General features: G+C 40.5%; 1 protein-coding gene across 1 annotated transcript in view; it reads right to left on the bottom strand.

Annotated features, from left to right (window-relative positions):
• Positions 1-453: 453 nt before the first annotated feature.
• The window catches only part of srbd1 (S1 RNA binding domain 1), a 52,526-nt gene continuing 28,053 nt past the window's right edge, over positions 454-24,926 (bottom strand). Inside the window, exons 17-21 of the mRNA XM_015006995.2 lie at positions 16,218-16,324; positions 14,929-15,096; positions 13,357-13,497; positions 6,045-6,229; positions 454-4,654 (exon numbers count right to left, since the gene is read on the bottom strand). Coding sequence (XP_014862481.2) covers positions 4,362-4,654; positions 6,045-6,229; positions 13,357-13,497; positions 14,929-15,096; positions 16,218-16,324 — 894 coding nt within the window. The 3' untranslated portion in view covers positions 454-4,361. The remainder of the gene's footprint in view (positions 4,655-6,044; positions 6,230-13,356; positions 13,498-14,928; positions 15,097-16,217; positions 16,325-24,926) is intronic.

Here is a 24,926-nt window from a genome sequence, read left to right as displayed (position 1 = left end):
AGAAAAGCACATGGTACTGATTAATATGATTTAGAGGCAAGTAGCTCTGCAAACGACTGAATCCACCCCTGAGCGAACACCTGTTTGTGTGAGCATTTCTCACCATGTAAGGCCCATTTTTTTCCAACAAATATCTACATTATGAGGACCCACTGCTCCTTATGGGGCCCAAAGCCCGGGCCCCAGAAGAAGAAGTGCTGTTATAGGGTTATGCTTTAGGTTTCCAAACTGTAGTAAGGCTGTAGCATCGAGGAAAGTGTGAATATTTGCTGGACACACACTGTAGATCCAGAGCGCCTACGTGAATGCTAATGATGTGCTGTGGACACATGAGCGTGGGGTGTCAGCCATACAACTGGGAAGACTAAGCTGACCGAGCAGCCAGAAATCCAGATCGTTGTAGTTTATGGTCATTTCGGTGAGATGAAACAAGGTCTAGGTGATCACCAGAGATTTCTTTTTGTGATCAAAGACTTCATAATTATTTTTAATTGATCCCTTTTACCAGTGCATTCCAATGTAAACAAACATCATGCGGTCCCCATAGGGCCATATTTACAGCATGCTCTAAACTGCCTGGTATAAAACCATTAAAAAAAATGTTTTTTGTGGTTGATAATGAAAAAACTGAAACTTTTCTAAACAGGGTCAGACATCCTATAATTGAAAAAAAAAAACAACAACAAAAAAAACCAATAAGGTTTTCTTCTCCTTCCTTTTGTATCGGCTTCTTGGGGATGTCGGCCTGTGATAAAAAAACGTGAGAGGTTGACAGGAAGAGGGCGAGAAAGTGAACAGACAGAGACAAAAACACATGTACCGTGTGTTTCTCAATGCCAGGGAATAAAATACGGGGCCCGAAACCTGTGTGACTTTGACTTTGTGTGTGTGTATGTCCTGGCACGTGTGAGGTGGTGTGTGGGCGTCGAGAGGGAGAGCTCATAAAACCCATGATCACACTGATGAGGTCACAGGGAGTGAAACCGGAGAAAGCCTTTCATTTCCTGTCTCATTCCATCCCTCTTTCCCCAAACTCCATTCATCCATCTCTCCCGCACACCTCTGTCTGCTTCACTCCTGTTTTTCACTCGCAATGTCAAAAGCCAAAATCTTTCTCACCCCGCTGGCTGTCTGGAATTCCTCACCGGGTCACCTAACACTGGAAAATAAGTAGTACGGCCAGGTTTTTTTTATTATTATTATTATTTTTTATTTTAAATTTGTCTGAAGTTTTCTGTCAAGTTTAACAAATGAGGCAGGGCATGTTGGTTTTGGTTTTCTCATTAAATCTCTCTTGTAGGTTGTACCACTTACAGTATGTGCGTTCACAACTGTAAGAGCAGCGCCAGTTTTTCTCATATTATGTCATCCTCTACTTCTTTTTATTGAGCATCTAGGGTATAAATAGAGATTTTCATAAGAAGAATAGAAAAAGTCCATCACAAAATTTGGTTTTGCATTTGGGGTAGGAAAAAAAAAAATCAGACCTCTCAAATTCAGTATGTATTAGATAACCTTGAATTTGATTTGCAGCGGCGTGAAATGACCCTGAAATGAAGCTCTTTGTTGAAGAAATAAAACCTACTAGAGGTTTTACTAAGATTTGTTTAGGGGCATGGTGAGATAAACTGAGGTCTTCATGCAGTTTTATTTATAATATTCTATCTGTTTGTTACACTGACTATACAAAATGGCTAAATTAGAGGAGCATTTATCTTTTAGGTGCAACTTCCTGATTCATGACAATCAGCACATTTCTGCATTTCTTGAATATCATGTTTGGTTGAACATATTTGAAGACTGGCTCAGAGAAATGGGCCTCTGCCTTTCATTGTATTTGTTAATTGATCCTGTCTACAGGTTAAAAAATACACTTTGGTGATGAATTGATGTCATTTAACTTTAGACTTTTACTCTGAAAGTCTAAAAATGTTTCTAATTCTGGCAAATGTGTCATTTGCTTCTGTTATATTTTGTAGATAGAGGACTAACACCAACTTTTCTTACGCTAAATTCATATACTCTATGTTTTAATTTAATTTCCTGATTTTTTTTTTAATCCAAATATTTTGAGAATTTCTTAAAAAAAAAAAAAAAAGTTTTAGATATTTACTTTGTGTTGCTTTAAGAACTGGTCTGGGAAATGCAGGATCAACAGCGTAAGCCATTTTCTCCACTGACTGTTTGCGTAGCAGGATGCCGTTGCCAGCCGTGGGAAGTTTTCTCTTTGTGTAAAAAGGTGAAATGGTTTCTATTCCACGATTCTGACGCTGGGACTTAACAGAAAAGTCAGCTGGGAGCCCTGAATTGGAGCTCGGGATGTTTGTCTCATTTCAACAACGTAAACATTCGGAAAACTCTAAAGAGCCAGTGTGCATCATGAGAAGCCGAGAGGCAGGGTTTATTGAATATTTTTTGCTTACCCATCAGTTTGTTTAAAAAAATTTTTATCTAAAACTTCAGAGCACACCTGAGCTCACGCTGCAACGGCCGTGAGCCGAAAGGGAGCAGCGGATAACAGACGGACACAAAACTCCTCCTGCAGTCAGTCTGCTTCTTATCACCGGCTCATTACTGGAAAAGTGTTTGACAAAAACGCCGAGGGGCAGCGGTAGCTGGCTACCAGATTGCCTGTCACGTCTGTGGGCTCACGTTTGGTAGAGGGAGGAAGCAGGAATGGTGCTGAGGGAAGCTGTGTGGACGTGGACACACACCCACGTTTCCCCCAAAACAACAACCCTGGGAGCTCTTAAGCTACGATGTCTGGAAAAAAGATAACAGAAAGCCAAGGAGTGGTATTATTAAATCTGAGAGAAAAAAAAAACCAAAACAAAAAGTTTTTAAAAGCAGTTCACGACTGAGATGACACACAAATCTTCTCAGGTTTTCTTTTACTTAAAACTGTCAACGGCGGTAGAAGCGATCGTATATTTCTTTGTGTTTGTGCATCTCAAATATATTCCATTTGTTTGCCCAAAGGAAGATGATGAGCATAAACAGTGAGGTACTGCGCATTCGCTGTAATGTTTGGCAAAGAATACCTAAGGCTTACCCAGAGTCATATTTTCTGTTTTCTTTCTTTTTTTTTTTTATTATTCTGGTTTCATAAAAACAAAGAAATTAGATCATGTGGATGGGGAGTCTGGGATTAATTTCGAAGCAGCTGATTAGGGCGTTTGTGTATCAGAGGATAATTGTGTCTGGGATGTTGCCTAAAAAGCCTTCAGGCTTCGCTACAGTCAGAGAGTCAGAAGCAGCATCGTCTTCTGTGATGCGTCCTCCTCCCTCCGCCCGCTCAATCAAAGCCACATGCCCCCACCTATTTTATCTTTACATATTTTCTCTTTTTCTGTAATCAAAACTTGGACTAAAAAGCTGGTTTTTTTTTTTTTTTTGCTGGATCACATACATTTTTTCCCGTTCAACTCAAGTTTTGTTGTTTCAAACCAACTCAACCCTATTAACCTGTTGATCTTCCAAATTATCCGAACTTGTTTAAAAGCTATGGAACCGGCTAATTAAAAAAAACAAAAACATCTAACAAGAGCAGCGTTCAAATATTCAGCCGTAATTAAGCCAAAAGCTGTGGTCATGGAACAACTCGCTAATGCAGGAGATATTTAAACTTTCATGTCTAGTTCTTTTTTTTTTTTTTCACCATGTTTGGGGAGAGAAAATCTTGGATCGGTTCAAACTGGTTCACCTGATTTTTGTTTTTAAATCTCAGTGAAGCTGAAGCTGAATCCATATTTCAAAACACACCAGAAAAAGCCCCAAAACAATGTGATGTCAATGGCAATGATGACTTCAACTCAACTCCATTTTAATATCTAATCAGCACTGAATGGCGAGGAAGAGAAATATTTACTGGCTAATTACTAAGAGTTGTACACATCTAAACAAAACAAAGGAGGCAAGACAACATTTTTTTTTGCTCCGTGTGAGTTTGTGAATACTAACACTCAACCATCATCATATTTAGTAAACGTATACCAATTTAGTTCAAGTATGACACTATTAGCATCACAGCTAATGTGCTAATTATAAATTTCATCTGTCATCTGACTCAGCACAAGTTTAGCTAAATAAACCAGGTTATTTAGCTAAACTTGTGCTGAATTATCAACCACTGAGCATCACGGCCGCCACCGACAGGCTCTGAAATATCTAACGATTGTAAAACATCTCGAACCGTTCCCATAAATAATACATATTAGCTCTACTCAGAAGCAGCAAACCACTTTGTGTCCAACGTTTCTGTAAACATCTGGAGATAGTTTGTCTCTCACACTGGTTTGTGGGTAACTTCAAGTGACAGGCACAGTCCGAGTGTGGAGTACTCTTGAAAGGAACCGCTGAATCTACTGGAGGACCCTAATCAGGTCCAGCCCGATGCGTCCCCTCTGAGCGTCGACATTGAGGACCCGGACCTCCACCCGCTCCCCGGGGCCCAGCGCCAGGCTGCGGCGGCGCTGGCTGGCGGGCAGCTTGTCTAGGGTGATGTGGCTCTTATGGATGAGGCCGGAGCGGCCGACGCCGATGTCGACGAAAGCTCCGAACAGAGTCGTGTTGTCCACTCGGCCTGTGAGCACGGCACCGACCCGCAGATCGCTCATCGACACGACGCCCCGCTTAAAGTCCGCCTGCCCAAAATCTGCCAAAAAAAAAGGAAGTCAAAGGAGAGGATGCAGAAAAGCTGGCACACTTGTAGCCGCGATGAGTGTCGCAGCTAGTCACACTGTGTGCGGAGGGATGGGGGGGAGGGAATGAAGAAAAATAATAGATACCACACAATACCAGGGGTAACCCAACACCTGTGTCTACATGCAACACTTCCACATTTCTCAGCATTCTGTCCATCCGTACTTTCCACCGGGCCAGTGCACAGGATCTGTTTTCCTTTCGGTATCATTAACACAAACAACGAGGGCTTGCGGTCCAGGAAATAGCCAGTACAATTATTCTCCCTCAAACCCCTGATTTTATGCAGTAGCTTCAGCCCATCTGTTTATTCAGCTGAGCTCTGGCTAGGAGGCCAAGCAAAGTGTACTGCAACCGAATAGGGCCAACCCCAGAGTGAACCTCTGAGTTGTGCTCCTTAATTTTTTTTTTTTTTTTTTTTTGGGAGAGTTGGCCGATGCTAAGTGGCCGGACAAATCCAAATCCCAAATCCAAAGCTAAAAAACATGAAAGTATTTGCGTTTTTATTGCGTGTTGCAATAAATGCCTTTGAAACAACTCACCTCCTATTTATTTCTCACAATCTGAGCGTAAAATAATATTCAGATCCATTTTTTTTTTGTTTTTATTGAGTAACAGCAGGACTAAATCAGAGGTTGTTTATGTGTGCCTGAACTCAAGAGCCTGAAGCTAAGCAGAAAAACAGCTTTTGCTGCGTTTGCGCTCGCCGCGCACTCCGTCCAGCAGCAGAGTCTGCTGGACCCATCACACGCTGTCAGAAAGACACCGACTGGACTGTCGGGTTGCAGAGAGGAAGCCGCAGCACTGTCAGAACCTATCAAGTTACGCTGCCAAGACAAGGCTATTATAGTCCAGGCTAGAAAAGTCAGTCAGTGTGTGTTATAACTAGCAAAACATTCACAAAGGAGGACAAATACGGCTTTTGATTTTCTGTTAGCTGGTGGGGAGCTGTAAAAGACATTACGACAGAAAGATGAGAGACTAGCAGAAGTTACTCTGACGGCTAGATTGCAGAAAAGTGACAATCAACTTTTGTACGATCCAACACGGAGGTTTCTGTGATTTTGAACTGCTGGGAGAAAGTCCTGCTCAGTTTGTGACAGTTGCAAATAATAATAATAATAATAATAAAAAAACATTTATTGTGTGAAGTGGACTAACACGAAGTTCAAACAAACATTATTTATTCAGATCTTATTTTTAAAAACAATTTTGACTATGTCGTTAATGCAGATTGTCGACAAAAATAAAAAAATATGTATTTGGTTTGGTTTTTATCGCCTGTCTCCGTGTTGCTAAACAAGCTGAGTGAGTTGTGTTACTGTGAGCAGAAAAACACTTACTTTGTCGTATGTCAAAGCCTGGGGGCTGCGTCAGGCCGTCTATGATGAGTTTGAGAGTCTCAGGGGTGGTGTCCACTTTCTTGGCCAGCTCCTCGATACAACTCGTGTTAACCTTGCTCTCCACGCAGCGTTTCAAGCCTGCACTGCCTATTTGGTCCACACTCCCACCCACAAGAGACAGAAACCTGGAGAGAAAGGACATAAGGAAAAACACAATGTGATTAGGGCTTAATTAATTGGATTTGTGATTCAGTTTTGGCTCTAAAAGGACGAAAAAAAAAGTTTAATTGAACACAAAAAAAAAAAAGCTCAATTGTCTTTATTATTCCTTATCTACCCATCACAGAGCAACACTGACATACATAAGACAAGCAACCATGCACAACACATTGCAATGAACAAACATTTCTCTATTAATTCTAAGGTTTGTAGCTCAAAAAAATATTAACACTGAAATTAAAGTCACAAAAAGTCAGTTTGACTTTTTCCTACAATAACAGCTTCTTACACGGATGAGCATTGCTGTCAGTACCACCTGTAGCTCAGATATAATGTGTTCACTGATCAGGTTTTTTTGAGTCTCCAACTGGCCTGCAATGGGTCAAAGCTAAACGATTTGTAAGATTTCAATTACCAGTTGATTTCTTGGTGCATCTCTAGCTGTTGGACGTGTTAAATGTTCAATAAGTGGTGATGAAATGCAGATTGTTCAGGAGAAAGTCTCTACTCTTAAAACAGGAGAGGAGGTTAGGCTTAGCTTTGTAAAGCTGCAGCAGAACTATCACTAAGATTTCTACAGCAAACTCCTTTGTAGGAGATGTTGGTTCAGAAATTCATTTAGCAAAAGTACTGAACTTGGACACCATGAAGCCAAAGAAATGGTTCAGATGGTGCAGCCAAAATGAAGACATTACCCTCCTGAAGTGCTGAAGGAGGAAGGATTTACAAACGCCAGAAACACCTGGTGATAGAAGATGAACTTTCTAAAATCACGTATCCATCCCTGAAGTGAAAGACTTTAAACATTTCGAGAATTTCATTTTATGCAAAAAAAAAAAAAGAAGAAAAAGCTAGAAGCCTTATGAGCCTCAGTGAGGTGACTGTAACAAGCCCAACGCTTCCTGTACACTCAAATATTTCCTCTCCTAAAAAAAAAAAAAAAAAAAAAAAAAAACAGGAAGGGAAGTTAAATAAAATGACTTGAATCAACAGAAATAGAAGGGAAATCCAGTTAAAGAGGGAGAGTCTTGGTAATCATCAGCTGCTGAGGCGCCTTTCCATTTCCAAAAACACATTTTATTTATGCCTTGGTAAATCAGGTGCATCCACAACGGGCTGTAAACGCCCTGACACCTAGCCTCCGGACACTGCCTCCGCTGTGCTGGGATTGGACATCGAGCCTGCCAGCCCGTGCGCTTGTATAACTTTATCCAACCGTGATGTCTCACACCATAATGTCTAGACGGTCGCTCCAAGTCAGAGCTTGAAATCCAAATCCAAACTAATTAGCTGCTCTGCAAGTTAAACAGACAGAGTGACAAAGTGTCCCTATATCCAAAGTAGCACAAAGAAGTAATGGAAGAATGAGATAAGTGTGGCTGTGGGAGGATTGCGGGCACACTGCGTATATTATTTACAGCGGACACTGGGCACAGCTGGTGATGGACGTGAATGCGTGTGTTCATTTGCGGACCAGTGATAGATGTCGCGTACTGGTAGACTGACGCCAAAAAGACTCCGCAGCTGTCCGCCCCGTGATGGACGGAACAGGTGGACGCACACATATATACGTGCACACAAAGTTGATTCATGTACAATGCTCCTCAGAAATGCTCAATTGGCAGGAGAGGGGACAGTGACTGTGCTGTGCATAAAGGTTTCTATGAGTCACTTGTGAGCCGAGAAGGCTCCGCCGCTGAGTTTCAGTGACTGGTGGAGGGGATTCGAGCTGAATCCATCTGTCAACATTGGTAAGCCACGTGACTAAAAAATAGTTAGCAGAATATGTGCCAGAAATGGCTTGGCGGTGAAGAAAAAAAAAAAAAACCCTGCCAAAAAAACGAAGACCTCAGGACCGAGCTGTGTCTAACACCGAGGTGAACGCTCGTTTTTCTGTCTAAGCTTCTCATCTTTCTCCCCGACAGGAAGAGAAATGGTTTCATCTTGATGGCTTAGCGAGTGGGAGACGGAGATGGAGTCAGGGAAGGACAGGAAACTGAATGTTTCAAGCTCAGCAGGGCACATTTTGCACGTCTGAGTCGATTTATCTCAAGAAACACAAGATCGGTGTTAAATTTAACGGCGCATGGTTATTTATTTTAGTCAGGCTCTATTCTTCATGAAATGCTATTCAGTTTTTAGTCATTTAAAAAAAAAAAAAATAAGATTACCGAAAATTATAGTTCAATCATGCCCGTCAGAGTCATGTCAGTTATCTTACACAACTGTACTTTTCGCAATAGGATTTGGATGTGCACAAATTACACACAGCATTCCTTATGAAGTAAAAAATGTGAGTCGTAATCTAAGCAAAGCAACAATCTAACTTGCAAGATTTCTTCATTGTGTCATCAAATGTGAAACATTCCCATATGTGAACTCATTCCTTTCAACCAGGTCTTGGTGTTTTCTTGAATTGGTCCAAAAGCGTCCAGCTTATTCAACCTTTAAAAGAAACATGGAGTCCAATATCTCACCTTTGCTTTGGAGAAAATTATAATAGGGAAAAAAAGAAGAAAAATTGACCCCCAGAATTTAGGACATTGTATAAATTTAATATGAAAAACCCATCTCATGTTTTGGATCTAGAATGATGAACAGATTCACTTTCTCCAAAGATTTGCCTATTTTGTTTGTTTCTTCAAAATATTGGGTGTTTAATTTGCAGAAGAAGTGAAAAATAATCATTCTTCTTCAAAATCCAAACACAATTATGCATATTTCATTAAAAAACATATATATAATTCTTTGTGTCCTGACTGGTACTGCTGCTGGTGATTCAGGCGAACCGTTTGGACGACCCTTGTCTCGCTGCCGACCATGAGCAGAATCTCCGCTGGAAAAATGCGACCTCCACATCGTGGCGAGGACAAAGAATCATTCACTTCCTGGCCTTTAAGAAAATTAGGTCCCATTGTTTACTTTTCCAATTTGCCCCGCCTTTCAACATGACTAAAATTTTCTCTAATTGGATTTCTCCTCTTTCCAACAACTTCAGCTTGTTTTCATTTGCGGAAAATAAAAATACGTTTGGTTGGAGTTCTAGTTGTGCAGACGGGGTTTATTATTTTAGAGGTTTTTTTTAGGTTCTATGGGCCTTTATTCAATGGTAGACGGACAGGAAGAAAATACAAGTAGAGGAAGACATTCAGCAAATGGTTCAGGGATGGGAACTGAACCGAGGACAACTGCATTGAGGACTGTTGCCTCTGTATGTGGTGGAGTTTTTTAAATACAGTTTTCCTCCAAAAAACTAAGGGAGAAATGTGTTAACTAAATTCATACTCGAAGGAGACAATATTTTTCACCACAATCTAAAGGTTTACTAGTAATGTGATACATATAATATCTTGCAAAAGAATTCAAAGCCAATGGACAAACCAGAACAGCAGTCTCTGTATTGAGATGTTACACATAAATGAACTTTTAGTTGGCAGTTCACGATAAAAATGCTTTTAAAAGTTCACGGCTGACACACTGTAAAAGATTAATTGTTTGTGTTAAACTATTTTCATCCCCTTGCTGTCATATTAGCAAGCTTTTCTCAACTGCTAATCTAAAAGGTGATAAACACCCAAATAGATACAGAGAGCTGAAAATCAGTTTTCAAGTAAAATCTAAGAGGAAAAAAAGGCCCAGATGAGTGATAGTGGCCGCTGCCAATAAGTGTGCGTTCCCATTGGTCGTCTCATTTTTCAGCGATGTATGTTAGTATTTAAGGGAGACTGGAAATCCAGAGGGTTGCACAGCTATTAGCCTTAATAATTATTACCACCACAGTGCATGTAGGTGGTGTGTGTGTGTGTGTGTAAACAGGGGGCTGGAGCTGGGTGGGCAGTGATGGTAGATTTTATCCAGGCGCAGAGCGAGGACCCGCTCTGCCTTGTGTTGGGGAAATATCGGGCCCCGACTGTTACTTATCAGGGGAAATATTCAGCAGACTGGTGCCAGATTACTACTACTATTACTGCAACGCTGGATCTGACTCAAAAATTTTGCGACAGCCTGTTAACAGATGTATTAAAAAAAAGAAAAAAAAAGAATAAAAAGAAAACGTTAAACTCCCTTCTCTTCTGAAGATAAAAATTAACAATCCAAAGAGTGAGGTCTCACTTCTCGCACAAGCAAAACGTAATTTAGAAGGGAAAGGTGGACAAAATGTGTCTGCGCGTTTGTGTTTCTGCTTTTTGCATGTGTGGGTATATGGTTTCAGAAAGGCGGCTGATGTGTGGGCTGCGAGCAGTAATGGAGGATTTAGTTCCCCTAATGTGATGAACATGATATTCCGTATAAACCATAAAGACACAACACACATGAATGCTTACATACACGCTCACAGCGTTCCTTCACAACGCTCCCTCCCAGACCTGCAGATTTCACCGGCTGTAAGGTGAATAGAAGAGCAGCAGATCTTACAGATATACGGTTGCATCACAATTATCAGCTGCCAGGATTCCCACATACTTTCCAGTTAATACTTCATTGCTTTACTAGACTTAAAAGTCAAACATTTTACTCTTAAGAGTTGTTGAATTTTCTGAATATTTCAGTGCAAAACATTTATTTACATGGTTGGGCTTTACTGTCAAGTTAGCTTCCAATTCTAAGATGCAAAATTGTTTTTTCTTTCGTTATCTGGTACTTCGACTTCAGCTCTACTTCAAAATCTGCTACACTTTCAAATGCTGAGAGGATTATCGTACAGTAAACTGTGATCCCAGCGTGGAACCCGAGATCCAGCTTAGACCCTGATCTAAGAGAGACTAGAGGCTTCAGGAGCAGATATTGAATGAGTGTTCACTCACTGGGACGTCAAACTGGATCAGCATAACTACCATAAACTAGTGTAATTATACTAGCATTCTCTATGGGATCAAGGAATTGAACTGAATATAAGTTTGAGATGACCAGAATTTGCTCGTTCACAAGTCACAACCTAATTTGTTCCAGTCAAGATTGAATTTGTGCGACTAAAAAGTACATCAAATGCCACTGTGGTGGAAATAAGTATCGAAAAAGTTAGACCAGAACAGAAATATCCTTTATTATAACACAGTAGGGAAACTCCAATATAAAAGTCCACTTGTCCAGATGCAACTTTTAGATGCATCCCTTCTCCAACACACATGTGATTTGCAGGACGATAGCTCTTGAGGAATGGACTTAGGCCCAATCGATACGGCGCTAACTAGTGATGAATAATTAAGTGGAAAAACCCCCCAAAACTAATAAGCATAGAAACAGATTCACATTTCACAAAGTCTTGAAGATGCTCAGCATTTCTGTCAGTGTTTGCTGGTCCATAATAGTGTTTAACTCCATTAAATCAACGTCATTCTTTCTGCTTTGTGTGGCACCAGGTCTATAAGTATTTACGGCACGCACAGTTAGCAATTCTTTGGTGCAATTTTCAAAAGTTTTAAAATGTAAATTCCATTGCCCAAATGTTATTTTTTGTTGTTGTTATTATTAATTATTAGGGGTGCACCGATTTATCGGCCAGCCGATTTATTGGTGCCGATTTCCCTAATTTTGGGAAATCGTTGATCGGCCGATTTTTATATGTGAAGCCAACCTTAACTACCGAGTTTATCTACCTCAGCAAAGGCATTTAAATCAAATGTTGTCTTTTTCTGCTCTGCTGTGAGAGAGCTATGACCAGCAGACCGGCCCACCAGATCAGTCCGCAGTTAACAATAGTCATTTCACTGTTGGCAACTCATCAACTTTCTTGCTACGTTTAGCAACATTTTAGATTAAAACAAAAAATTGGTACCGGCCAAAATCGGAATCGGCAGGTCAGGAGTTTTAATAGATCGGTAATTGGTGGTCAACCAGAAAACTGCAGTCGGTGCACACCTATAAATTACAACTGCAATTGAATTTTCAAGGCTTGGTTTTCAGTATTGTGACAATAAACAGAAGGATTTTTATCTAGAGAGGAAACAATCTAAATATCGTAGCAAAGGAGCTGATACGTTTCAGCTTTATACACTTTGTACACATAAAGCTGATGAAAGCATTTTTAGGAGCTTTGGATTTGTCGCCTAAATTTTATAGTCGTGGCACAGTCATTTGGATTCAGAGTGATGAATGTTACGCAAATATAAGTTCCTTAAAAGCAAAGTCACTTTTTCTTCTCTTTTTCTCTCTGAAATGTGAAGATCTCGGAACATATAAACGCCCAAGCAAACCCTCGTTTGCGTCTTTATGTTATTTGCTTTTTTTTTCCCCTTTTTTAAACATTTGCAGAAACAGTGTGATTTCTCTTTGCGCTCCCAACTTCTCTAGGTAAAAGTTTTCATTTTAATTCAGCAGGAGACGGGCACCTTACGGAGCCAAGATAATAAACACCACTGGGAAAGAAAGAAAACAAAATATTCAGAGTTCAAGAGAGGGAGATATCTGTCAGGCAGAAAAGCATGAAAGAACGAAACTTAATTTTTAAAGTTTTAGCTTTGGGCAGGAGACAGAAGTGTGAAAATAGAGTAGAGAAAATTAGCATAAAACTGGAACATTTATGTGGTAAATAACAAAAAGGAGCACAGCACCTTGGCTAAAACAGGATCGACAAGGAAAATACTTCATAAAGCAAAATATCTCCATGTGTGTGCAGAGAGACACACACCAACCCACACACGTACCGGGGCGATTAAAGGCGCATCAACATGAGTGGAGTAATTCTTAAAGCCACTAGTGTCAGAACGTATGTAGACTAAACACAGTTGAGTGACTACAGCTGCAGGAGAAAGGGCTTAAACACCACACACGCGGACGCGCGCTCACACATGTGCGCGCGCGGCTTTCTGCGGCAGATGTTCAATGTGCTTTTGATAACAGCATCAGCAGCTCTAACAATCACTTCTCACACAAGGACACACGCCGCCGTGCACATGCGGAAAGCCAACGCCTCCTTTCTTGTATCCCATGTCTGCGTAAATCAAATCAGAGTCCTCCACCGCTATAACCAGCACCATATGAGACGGCGTTAAAATCAGCTCCATCTTTGTCTGAACATGCCCGGCCAGTGGGGTTTGCTGCTGTACAAGTGTGCGTGTGCGGTGGTGGTGGTGTGTGTTTGGGCGGGCCGTACCTCTGCGCTACATGGTAGGACTCGGGGTGAATGCAGGTTTGGTCCAGCGGGTTTAATGAGGTTGGTACGCTGCAACCCGCCTTCCCTTTGCTCTTCTTAGGTGCCGGGTTCTCCGGTGCGCACGGCGGCAACGGCTTGGCACTGTTTGACAAAAACACATGCATTTCAAATGTGCTGCGCGCCTTTAAAATCAAGAAACTTTGGTTCGGCGAAGCCGTGGATCTGGACGTCTGAATATTGCTTCAATAAAATTCTCAGTCAGCAGCTTTCAGATGTTAAATCTGCTGATGTTTTGCACAGATCTCAGATCTGCCTTGGCTGTGTCCGACACCAAGTGGTTTGCTTTATATTTTCATATGAACTCAAGTAATTATTTGAGCAGAAACCACTAAACCTCAGAATGCTTAGTTTGTAACATAATGCTGCAGCTTCGGCCACTTTTATTGTAAGAATATACTGTAGACTTTTCTTTTTTTTTTCAATAGACATGGGCTCCGTTTTCACAAATTTTAATTCCAGTTCTTGATTTTGACCATTTCGTTGATCTGTTACACATTAATATAAAAATATCTAACAATAAGGAAACGCAAAACAACTCCTAAGATCAGGGGATGAATTAATGTTGTGTCTAGATATAGCTTAGCAACATACCCATTATTATTTTTAGGCATTTTCTTGCTATAACTGCTATTTATAGCAGAGTTATGTCAAATAAAGGTTATTTGAGTGCTTGGGCATTACGTCCAAGCATGTCACTGTAATGCATCCAGTGATGCTCAGGTTTACATCCCATCAAAGCGTGATGCCAGGACTTCTTTGATAAACCGTTTTCAGCGTTTAGGAGATGTTCTGGGGTGAGTGAAAATAAATCTCTACAGAAACTAAATGAGGATAATCACAATCTGCAAGTTGTTCTGGCAAAAAGCTTAAAGGCTAATAGATAGATGCTGTGAAAGCTAACTTTCTTCAGTAAAGAATGATTGCAAAGCTCACCCATGTCTTCCTTCTTTCCTACCTGGACGGTTGAAGTGGCCTGTAGGGTCTCAGACTAATCAGATGCAGTTTTTACAAAACGCAGATGCTCGATTTTCACCTGACACAAGCAGCTTATGGGGCAGCTGTTCCTAAACTGTTTAAACTCCATCTGCATATTAAACATTTTAGCTTTTGAACTTGTCTAAAAAGATTTTTTTTTTCTTGTTCGTTTGATGTCATCTTTTTGTCTTATGAGTTGAACAGCACTTAGGTTCAACTGCTGGTTCTTGAATGTACACTATGAACAAATTGGTCCTTAGTTGAATATCAGTGCAGTTTTTATTAGGACTGCATGACACGTTAGCTGAAATGAGTCATTTCTTAACATATATTAGTCATAATAGCGATATCAACGTCAGATATCAATATTGGTCCATATTTTCTTATCTAATTTTCATGAACGCTTTGAATTTTACAAAATCTTTCCAATAACTTTAAACAAAAAAAATCTCTGGGGGGGAAAAAAAAGAAGCTTTTTTTTCCCCAGAGAAAAAAAATCTGTTAACACAGATTTTCTGCATAGAAATCTGTGTTAACCTGTTTAGCGTTTGAGGGTTGATCCTGATGAAGCCGGCACACTGTTGGTAGCTCTTTGGTCCCATCCCTTTGACCAGTTTGAGCTGCTCCCTGTTGATGAACGGACCGTTCTTCTCTCTCCACTCTGCGATGCTCCGAGCTCTGCCTGCGTTCAGCCCCGCTACATGCCTACGGAAGGAGACAAACTTAACAGAGAAATGTCTCACAGCACCCGTCTAATTAGCTTCTTGAAAACTCTGCATTCATCCTTTTTTAATTCTGTAATCTGTTGTGCAACGGAGCATGTTAAGTTAAGCCTAAAAACCAAAAAACAATGTCTACGTTTTCCTAACAAAGAGTTGTAAACATTATGGAAGACATGTCTGTGACCTGGCCTTTTAAACAAGACCCACAACACCAGAAACACACACTGCATGATACTGAGTGTATGTGAGCCACTATGGCTGAGAAAAGGAGCGAAGCAATTTGAAACTCAGTTAGGTTGACGCTGCTAATGCCCAAAGCGAGTCACTTACTCTAAAACACAGAGCTGCGTCAACACTCCACATAACACCTCAGTCATCCACACGTCTGTGTGTTAGTGTGTGTTGCTTTTCTGATGGCAGAAATGGAAAAAGTTCACTAGCAGAGCAGACAGGTAAACAGATGACCTGATGGCTGCAGCGAGGCCCATGCCAGCTTCCTTGGCTGTTAACTGTAAAACAGCTGCTTTTTTCCCTCCAATTCTGGTTTACGAGTATATGACAGCAAAAACTGCTGCAAGTGTGTATCCTGCAATGCTCTACGAGCGGTTTTCATGTATCTTTTTTTCTTTTTTTTTATTGCGTATGCTTATGCTTTTCTTTCTGTGTGTGAGCAGACTTTCCTAATCCCCTAAGCTGACTCCAGTCAGCCCTGTAAGTGGGGCCGGGGTGTGAAGCGTTAGTCTAAACAGAAAAGCTGGCACGCCGCTTGTGTGCGCGCGCATTAATGACCGAGTCTGTTCATGGGCGTGAGTGAAAGTTTGCGATGTTGTGACTGCAAAGGGAAAGTATGTCAGAGGATTGAGATGTGGCGCACACAAACAAGATGATCCACACATACACAAACACACATGCACACGCGCACACACACACACACAAAAAAACCTACCTGTGACAAACGTTCAAAGACGTTCACATCAGTCTTCATGATGCTTCACAAAGATCATGCTACGGTTATCAAGTGACTGATAATCACAACACCTTGTGCAGTGCGTTGCATCTTTCCAGAAGATGCACCGTTGCATGAATGCTCTGTGTGTGAGCTACCTCATTAGCGTCTCGGAGCAGATGTTGATGTCCACTCCCACAAAGCTCACACACTCCTCCACCACTCCGTCCAGCGCTGCCTTCAGAGCTCCAGCTGACACGTCGTGCTGAAACAACACGTTTGCAAACAAAGAGCTTAAAATAAGAGTCGTGGTACTGCAGTACTTGATGTACATGGACCAAACTATTGAAGATTTCATTTAAAGTGTTGGTGTTATGTATTTTCTAAGCACATAGTGCCATTTTATAGCACAGTCAAGTAACTCTGTTACCTTGAGGTCGTTATAAAAAATGCTGTATGTGTCTTTGCATTTTAACATTTCTGACTCTCTGAGAAGCTCCTATTCTCTCCGACGCTCCGCCTTCAGGACATCATTGCAACAGTGCTCCTCATTATGCCGTTTACAACTGTTCCTAAGAGTGTTAAACTGAGAAGTAGTTTGCATGATGAGCTCTGCGGGCGCACAGTTCCACCAGGTGTTTGCTAATTGCTGCTGCCGCTAGTCTGCAGGAGCGAGAGGCAGAGGAGGAGAGGAAGGGTGCTCTACTTAACCACAGCGGCTCTTTTTCCTCTTGGTGGTAAGTAACCCATTGTATAGTATTTCCTAATTATTCCATATTTCCTGATTTAGATTTATTTTTTATCCCCAATCTAATATTAAGGACTGTAATATTTTTGATGCATGATAAATTGCAAAACTAACGAGCAACTTACTGCAGTTAAGGTCGTTTTTATTAAATAGTCAAACAACCACATTTATAATGACATAAAGAGAATAGGAAATTACATAATTGGTTGACAATGCAGCAACGGAGTGTTTCAAACGGAGGTTTGGACATTTGGTATGAAATGCCCCAAAGGACAAAAAGCTATTTTTATGTTGGGGATGATCAAGAATTAAGCAGTCAAAATAAAAAAAGAAACAAACAAACAAAAGGAATCCTATGAGATAAAGCGGCAGCACTAAAGCACCAAACAGTGGGACATCCCCAGTATTCAAGAGCTGCAGCTGGAGTCTGATGCCTCAGCAGCTGCCTGAGGATTAGCTGACGCTCTAAAGTGAGCTCCTGTTGGGCCGTCGTATCTGTGTGTCACCGTGGCATGAGTTTTGTGTGTTGTGTGTATAAACGTGCCGGAGGGCAGCGTGAGCTTCCCCGTAACATGATCGAGCCATGAACAAACACTGACTTGTAAACAGATAACAACAACACAAGCACACACCCTTCTCTGTCAGCAACGGACAAGACGGGGACAAAGAGGGAGGGTGAGTCAGCCGGCGGTACCAATAAATATGAGAGCACATGTAACTCCTCGGGGTAATGCCTGGCTTCAAGACTATTTGACTGCTTCATAATTAACTCATTCATTTATTTATTAAAAGCTAGGCATTCATTTGTAGTTTCATAACAACGTACACGTTCTCCTCACAAACTTGGTTAATATCTGTCATGGATAATGAATTACCCAACTAATACCGGGTTTATGAAAGAGCAGACGAGTAAAACAGCATGACAAGGCGCACAACAAGTACCTATACTAGCACAGCAGCAAAAACATACATAGTATTGACTGCATCATTAAAACTGTAACAGCCACTGTATTATAACCTTACTACAAGAGTATGCAGTACTGCATTTTTGCACATTTGTTCATTGTTATTTATTCATACTTAATGTCACAAAATGACCATTACCCTGTACTTAGCGCAACAGTTAATTTTGTAGATGCCCTGTTGGGCCACTTCTATTAATATAAACCACAATCCAAGACAGAAGAAAATGAATTTCATACTTTTAAAGCTATGCATCACCAGAAGCATTTTGAAGATAGCAAAGTGAACTGTCTGAACAAGACTTCCCACAAAGGTAGATCTGAAAGATTTATGACTTCCTGCTGAGGGCGCGCAGAAAGAGACGAGAGTCAGAGACAATAGGACAGGATGGAGAGGAAATCACCTGTAATCTCACACCAGAAAAGAATGTTTTCACACGAGAAAGCTGAAGGTGTGAGCACCACAGAGAGGGTGAACCTTCAGTAAATCTGTTCTCATATTCCTACTCAAATGAGCTGCATGAGAGAATGAATGACGGGTATTCTAACTGCACACAGATCTCGCTACGTCTTTGTACGTAGTTGGCTCAGATGCAGATGGGAGTTAATTGCGTAGATGGGAAAAAAACAAAAATGACCAGAACAGTCGTCTATCTTGTTTTACCACGCTCTGATTATGCGCACACACACACACACACACACACACACACACACACACGCACACACACACACACACACACACATATATATATATATATATATATATATATATATATATATATATATATATATATATATATATATATATATATATATATCCCCAGTTTTAAAATATCAATCAGCAGAAACGGTCCTTCTGTATTCATTTCAAATGTTAAGTTACACTCTATTACAGTGCCTTGCAAAACCTTTCACAGCCACTTTGTCACATTTTGGGATTTTGTAACTGGAAACTTCAGTGCATTCTACTGGGATTTTACATGAAATCTGTCACCTCACAATTCACATGGTGGTGAGAGTGCTGTGCTGTGGGGATGCCTTCTTCATCAGGGAGCAGGAATCTGATCAAATTGATGAAAAGAGGTAAGAAGAGGGCAATCCTGAAGGAAGACGTGTCAGACGTAAAAGCTGGAGTGGAGTTTTGGCTTCCAAAAGGAAAACAGCACCGAACATAAAGCATGGGCCCGATTTACAATCTGTTCCCCATCCAACCTTACTGAGCTTCAGCTGTTTTGCAAAGAAAAACGTGCACGAATTTCAGTCTCTATTAGTGCAAAGCTGACAGAGGAATCGCAGAAGAATGCTTCTAGTTGTAACTGCTGCAAAAGGAGGTCCCACCAACCAGTAAATGCAAATCGAAGGAATATCGTTTCTGATTTTCAATTCAGAAAAAGCGTGAAAGACGTCTGACCTTTTACACTTCACAACTTGGCACCACTTTGTGTTGGACTGTTACACTAAATACCAGCAAAACCCATTAAATGTGTGGTTGCACCACAGCAGAATGTGGAAAATGTTCAAAGTTGAAAAACAATTATGCTAAATTAGTAGTCCATAATAAGTAATAATAATAATAAAAACATATCTGCCATTATTAAATTATATATATGAGGCAGAATTAGAGACATTGGCTCTTTTTCAGCTTCACTGCAGGAACATATTATGCAACTTTCCTGTTTATTTTCAAGGTTTTTTGCACCAACCTCTGTTGGTGCTTTTTTCATTAGAATTAAAAGCCAGAAAAAGTGACTCTGAAATCGATGAGATAGATTTGCAAAGCCTTAGTTGGTTCCACCTGCCACAGCCAAAACCTCATGCTAATCCAGAACCAATGGATTGGATCCCTATGTGTGAAGGTCATGTTTGCATTGGCCCAAAAACCAGCTCAAGTCAGCTTACCAATACACTTCAACAAAGTGCTTCTGTCTGCACCACAAGTGCTAAAACTCTGCTGAGTTACCACATGTCAATCAGAGAGCGAGTGAGAGAGAGAGAAAAAGGCATGAGAGGTGAAAAATGCTGAGAGAAGGACAGAAAACCAAAATAAACTTTTCACTTTCTCGGCATTTCACCGAGAAGCTGAAAAACATCAACGTCCTTCTTCTGTGGCGCGCTGCCTAACAAGAAGCATGTACATATAAAGCCACCTCTTACAAAGAAACACACAGGGAGAAACTCAAGAGGGGGAAAAAGGGGGCGCAAAAGTAACTGCTAAAAGTCGAGGTGTTGACGGACAAAGATGGCAGAAGTCGTAAGGCCGACAGCTAACTAAGAAACCATGAATCTTGTCACCAAGAGCTAAGCAAATAGAAGAACTCTGGAGCCAGAGCGACTGCAAGCGCAAAGAGCCTGAAGGAAGTAATGATGGAAGGTTAACTGTAAAAATGATTTCAAACCTGGGGATCAAGTTTCATTTAAGGTCTTTCCATTGCTTTCGACATAAGGAATTTATTTCCTTGTTTTGCGACTCCGGCTGCGTGGAGGGGAATGCAGAAAAGTAGGTTCAGAAATCGTTATTCAACGTTTGAACGTTTCATCACATTCAGGAGCCCAGGATAGTTATTTTTGAATGCAAGCAACCATTTCAATTAGTTTAGGAATATATTTATATGTTTTATTATATGTGATAAGTATACAAAAAACTTTATGTTTTAAATTTTCTACAAATTATTAACAAAAATCTTTTCTTACAAAAACTGAAAGATGCATAACGTGAAATTGTCCATTTAATATTCAAAACAACATGGTAAACAAGTGGAGAATATCATGACTACTCCAACTGGTGTGGCTGCAACACAGGCCCAGACAATGAGCCCTCCGCCACCGTGCTTTAAGGTTTGCACGCTGTGTTTATGAAGGAGTGTTGCTTTTGATATTTTTGGTGTTTTTGTTTCACGTGCAAAAGTCTTTACTTTGCTCAAATATGGCAACATTTGTCTCACAGCACCAAATACAGTATAGGTTAGCTGAATCCTCGAGGTACGCTACTCTGTCCTTTCAGGAGAGAAATCAACTCTGCAAAACAAGTCACATTCTGATGACATTCACTTTAACTTTTAAGATGCTGAATCTTAAAGCAATTTTGTTAACTTCCTGATGGTCACTGAAACATATTACCTCAAGGATACTCACTTCCCGATGTCTCTTAGTCAAATGTTCATTTTATTTTCCTTGATTTAAGTCAGTCCTCGGCGCCTGATTGTTGCTGCTTCAGAAACAAAGTTTAAATAACGCCTCCACCTGCACGATGCTCTATGCATGATGCAAACTGGAATTTGCACCAAAACATCCTGAGGTGTTAGGTCGCCTGAGAACAGAGGTGAGCTTGTGTCTGGAAATGTGGAACATTTGCCACAATGAAGAGGAGAGAAATTTGGAATATTTTAAATTTGCTTAGTGTGACACGGTATAGCCAAACATGTCGCTTACTTCTGTCACGTAATTACCCGATTACATGAGCTGCGTTCAAGCGAAGTAGCTCTCACAGGGGTTATCTGGCGTTCAAGTTCTCCATGACTAACGCTTCTTCAGGGCCTGTGTAAAGTCCCAGGAAGCGCAGCTTATACTATTTTAGGCATGTACGTCTGGAGAGCAGGATTTTGTCTGTTGGCGTATGCATGCATGTGTACGTCTAGGTGATTGTTTTGCAGGAAGTGGGAAATATCGCTGTTGGGCATTTCTGACAGATGTTGCTAAAATCATAAAGCCATCGCATTGCCGACGTATCATTTTCACTTGATGATTAATGAAAGGTATCTCACCGTGTATCAACACAAAGCACACTGCATCACACACACACACACACACACACCCCCACACACACACACACACACACACACACACACACAAATGGATCCACAGAAAAAGAGACTGAAATAAAGTAGGTTACCTGCTCTCTAATATACTGTATTAGAGAGCATTGTAATCCCAAAGAATATGTCTTTGGGATTATTTCTTGCCTTACTCATACTAAATGGTACTAGTTTTAAATTCTAACTCCACAAATCCTAAACAAATGTTTAATTCATTATTTAATCCAGCTGGGCTTTTAAATCTGCTGAGCTAAGAGTTTCTGATGGTGATGATTTTCAACCACAGGTTTAAAGAAAAATGAAACCTATCAGAAAAAAATGTAAATGAAAACATAATAAAGAGGAAAAGCAGGAAAACGGCTACCAAACGTATTTTAAACCATTAGCATAAATCTGTGCAAATTCATTGCAACAGCAAACGCAAATGAAAAGCTCAATAAAAATCACACCGATCATGCCGGGACTTTCACAAGGAAATAATTAAAATAATAGGAGTATGCAATTAGGAGCTTTGTAGCTGATCATCTCTTGAGATCTTATTTTTGTTCCCATGCCTCAGTAAGTCAAAGCAGGAACCATCAGTCACTTTAAGCCTCGATTTATCACTCTTCCTTTTACCAGCTGCTCTGTCTGCTCCTATCTCCCCTCCAGGCTCCGTCAATCAAAGCTGAACGATGGTATGCGCCCATGCAGGAGAGAAACGGTGGGCTCCGCTGTGAAAGTGACATCACTTGCACAACTTACATAAAAATAAATAAATAAAAACACAATATTTCGGACAATTTTGGGCCAAAACACCTACGTAGGGTGTTCTGCTACAGATTTGGTGAGGTGGAAATAAAATCGTAACTGTCGGACAGGAACGCCTCGGTTCTTTTCTGAAAATATGCCTTATCAAGAATCCAGGTTGGTTTTTTGCTGCTTGACCCAAACTTTACTTCCTTCTCGCGCATCTTGTGCTCCTACCAGAGATGCAGCACGATTTTTTGTGCTAGCTTCGACTTCAAGAGTGTGTGCAAGGTCTTACCATATTAAAACACAATTATCTTGTCAAAGCGGTTTGTGTTGCTAAGAGCTACCAAGCTGCTGCCAGCATGCATTTACCTGGTGTGTTAGGTGTGACCTATTATTAAGTTTTAAGAGTCGCAAATGAGAAAGTGAAGTGCTTTAAGCTTGATACACTCACATACATTTTTTACTCCTATTTTTAAGTGGGAAAGGAAGTTGTTGTTGAGTTGTTCTGCTTCTTGTGCAACTGGCTGACAACTTGATTACATAAGAATTTAAGAAACCTCTGTGACTTTAAATTGTCTGCGGAGCAAAAAATATGTATTCAAAAATAGTTTATCGATCCGAAAAGGACATTGAATGTTGTTGTAACTCATATTATTCAAGGCTCTTCAGAGTTGTTGTAGATGTTGATGTAGCGGTGTGTATTACAGCGGTTGTGAAGAAGCCTCTGACTGAAGACGCTCTGTTTTTCTATGACAGTCTCATGAAGAGGAAATTCAACAAATTTTGGTTTGTCCAGAATTTGTTGATTTTATATAAAATCCCCTTTTGCACCATCATCTCCAGTTACCCCAGAACAGAACCAGCCTTCTTCATCAGGTTGTTGAGCCTTTTGAAGACCAGACGACGCTCTTAAAAACAGACTTGTAGAAGATCTACAGCATCTAGCTGCAAACCTTGAAGGATCTTAGTTTCCTCAGGAAGTACAGTCTGATCTTTCTCTCCTTGTAGACGTCTTCACTGTTGTGCCTCCAGTCCAATCTGCTGTCCAGATGAACACCGAGGTATTTATATTCCTCAACCACGTCCACTTCATCTCCCATGATGGAAATAAGGTTTGATCTAATCCTGTTTCATCTGAAATCTACAATCATCTCACTTGTTTTGTTTAATTTCAAGATGAGATGATGGTCACCGTGACACAAAGCAGTCCACCAACTCTCTGTACGTCCTGACCATCTCTAATACATTACATATTATTTTATATTCATATTATTATATTTATCGTGGGTACTATATATAAATGACTTATAAACAATAGTTAACTATTGTTAACAATAGTTAACTATTATTACAAAGCTAAAATCGGCGTTAGCCTCATAGCTTCCTTTCAGCACTAAACTAAAGTGAAACTAGTTCTCCTGCAGATTTATTGAGCTTCACTACAGGCAATCATCACCTTTTGCCATCATCCTATGTAGAACCTCTGCCAAGCTCTACATCCCAAGTTTCCCATCTTGGGAAACTTCATTTGTGTAAGGGGCTACTAATAGCAAATAATATAATAAGTCTATAAATTACATGCATATTGTTCACAATTGTCTATTTCCATTTCAGCCGAACCAAGTCCTAGTGTTTTACGTAGACCAGAGTTTGCATTTTTGGTTGGCATCAAGAGTTTGATTGCACATTCACACCTCCTCAAATGAACCAGACTTTCCAGGCAGATGATCTATAGTTTGATTGAAACAGACCAAACAGTGCTGGTGTGAAAGAAACCCTAAAGCAGTCTTGTTTTTGTTTCTGTGGAAGAACATCTGCTTCGATGAAGAACTGGCTTCGATTTTTCAGGTCACCGTGTTCACTGGATCGCTGAATTAAGTTTGTGGCCACTCTGTCATTAATCATGTTTATCTTTGTCATAAGAGAATAGTTGAAGAGACAAAAACAATTCTGTTAATCTAATTTAAAGCCCTGGTGTTTGACTGATCAGTCATCGAGGCACAAACATGAAAATACAGGTCAAAACGTAAGAGTGAGGGAATGTCTGAAAGCTGTAAGGAGAAGACTGACAGTTTCTTTAATATCCGGCAGGTGGGTAATGTTTTCCTACACAGCAGTGTGTGCCTTTGCGTGTGTTTTTCAGTAGCAATTAGTTCCACCGCTGTAGGGATTGTCCAACTGTTAACCAAGCACCACAATCACAACAAGCAAGTGACAGAGAGTTGTTTTAAGGCCTATTCCGATCAATAAAAAGAGCAAAAAGCTACTTTAAAATGTGTTAATTTAACTGTCCTGAATGTTACACCACTCATTAAATGCATATTTCTGTTAAAATGAATATTGAGGAAAGGAGTGTCACTTGCCGTCTAAGACCGTTAATATCCAGCGAGACCTTTAAACCAGGGGTGCTGCAGTGAAAATAATGTTCCCACACCAATACTTACACCCAATCTGAATTTAATGGGCTTCACTTTTTTAGCCCACAGCTCATTTCCGCCTTTCTCTCAGAGCTGTCACTCACTGGCTCAGCAGAGTTAGAGAGAAAGAGAGCGCATGCTGTGCCAGCTGTCTAGAGTTACATCTGCCCTTATGTTTTCTGGGTCTAGGAGA

The sequence above is a fragment of the Poecilia mexicana genome, unplaced genomic scaffold (assembly GCF_051168715.1).
Source record: "Poecilia mexicana isolate PSO_F unplaced genomic scaffold, ASM5116871v1 scaffold_15, whole genome shotgun sequence".
NCBI lineage: Eukaryota > Metazoa > Chordata > Actinopteri > Cyprinodontiformes > Poeciliidae > Poecilia > Poecilia mexicana.
This window is presented reverse-complemented; position numbering and strand designations above follow the sequence as displayed.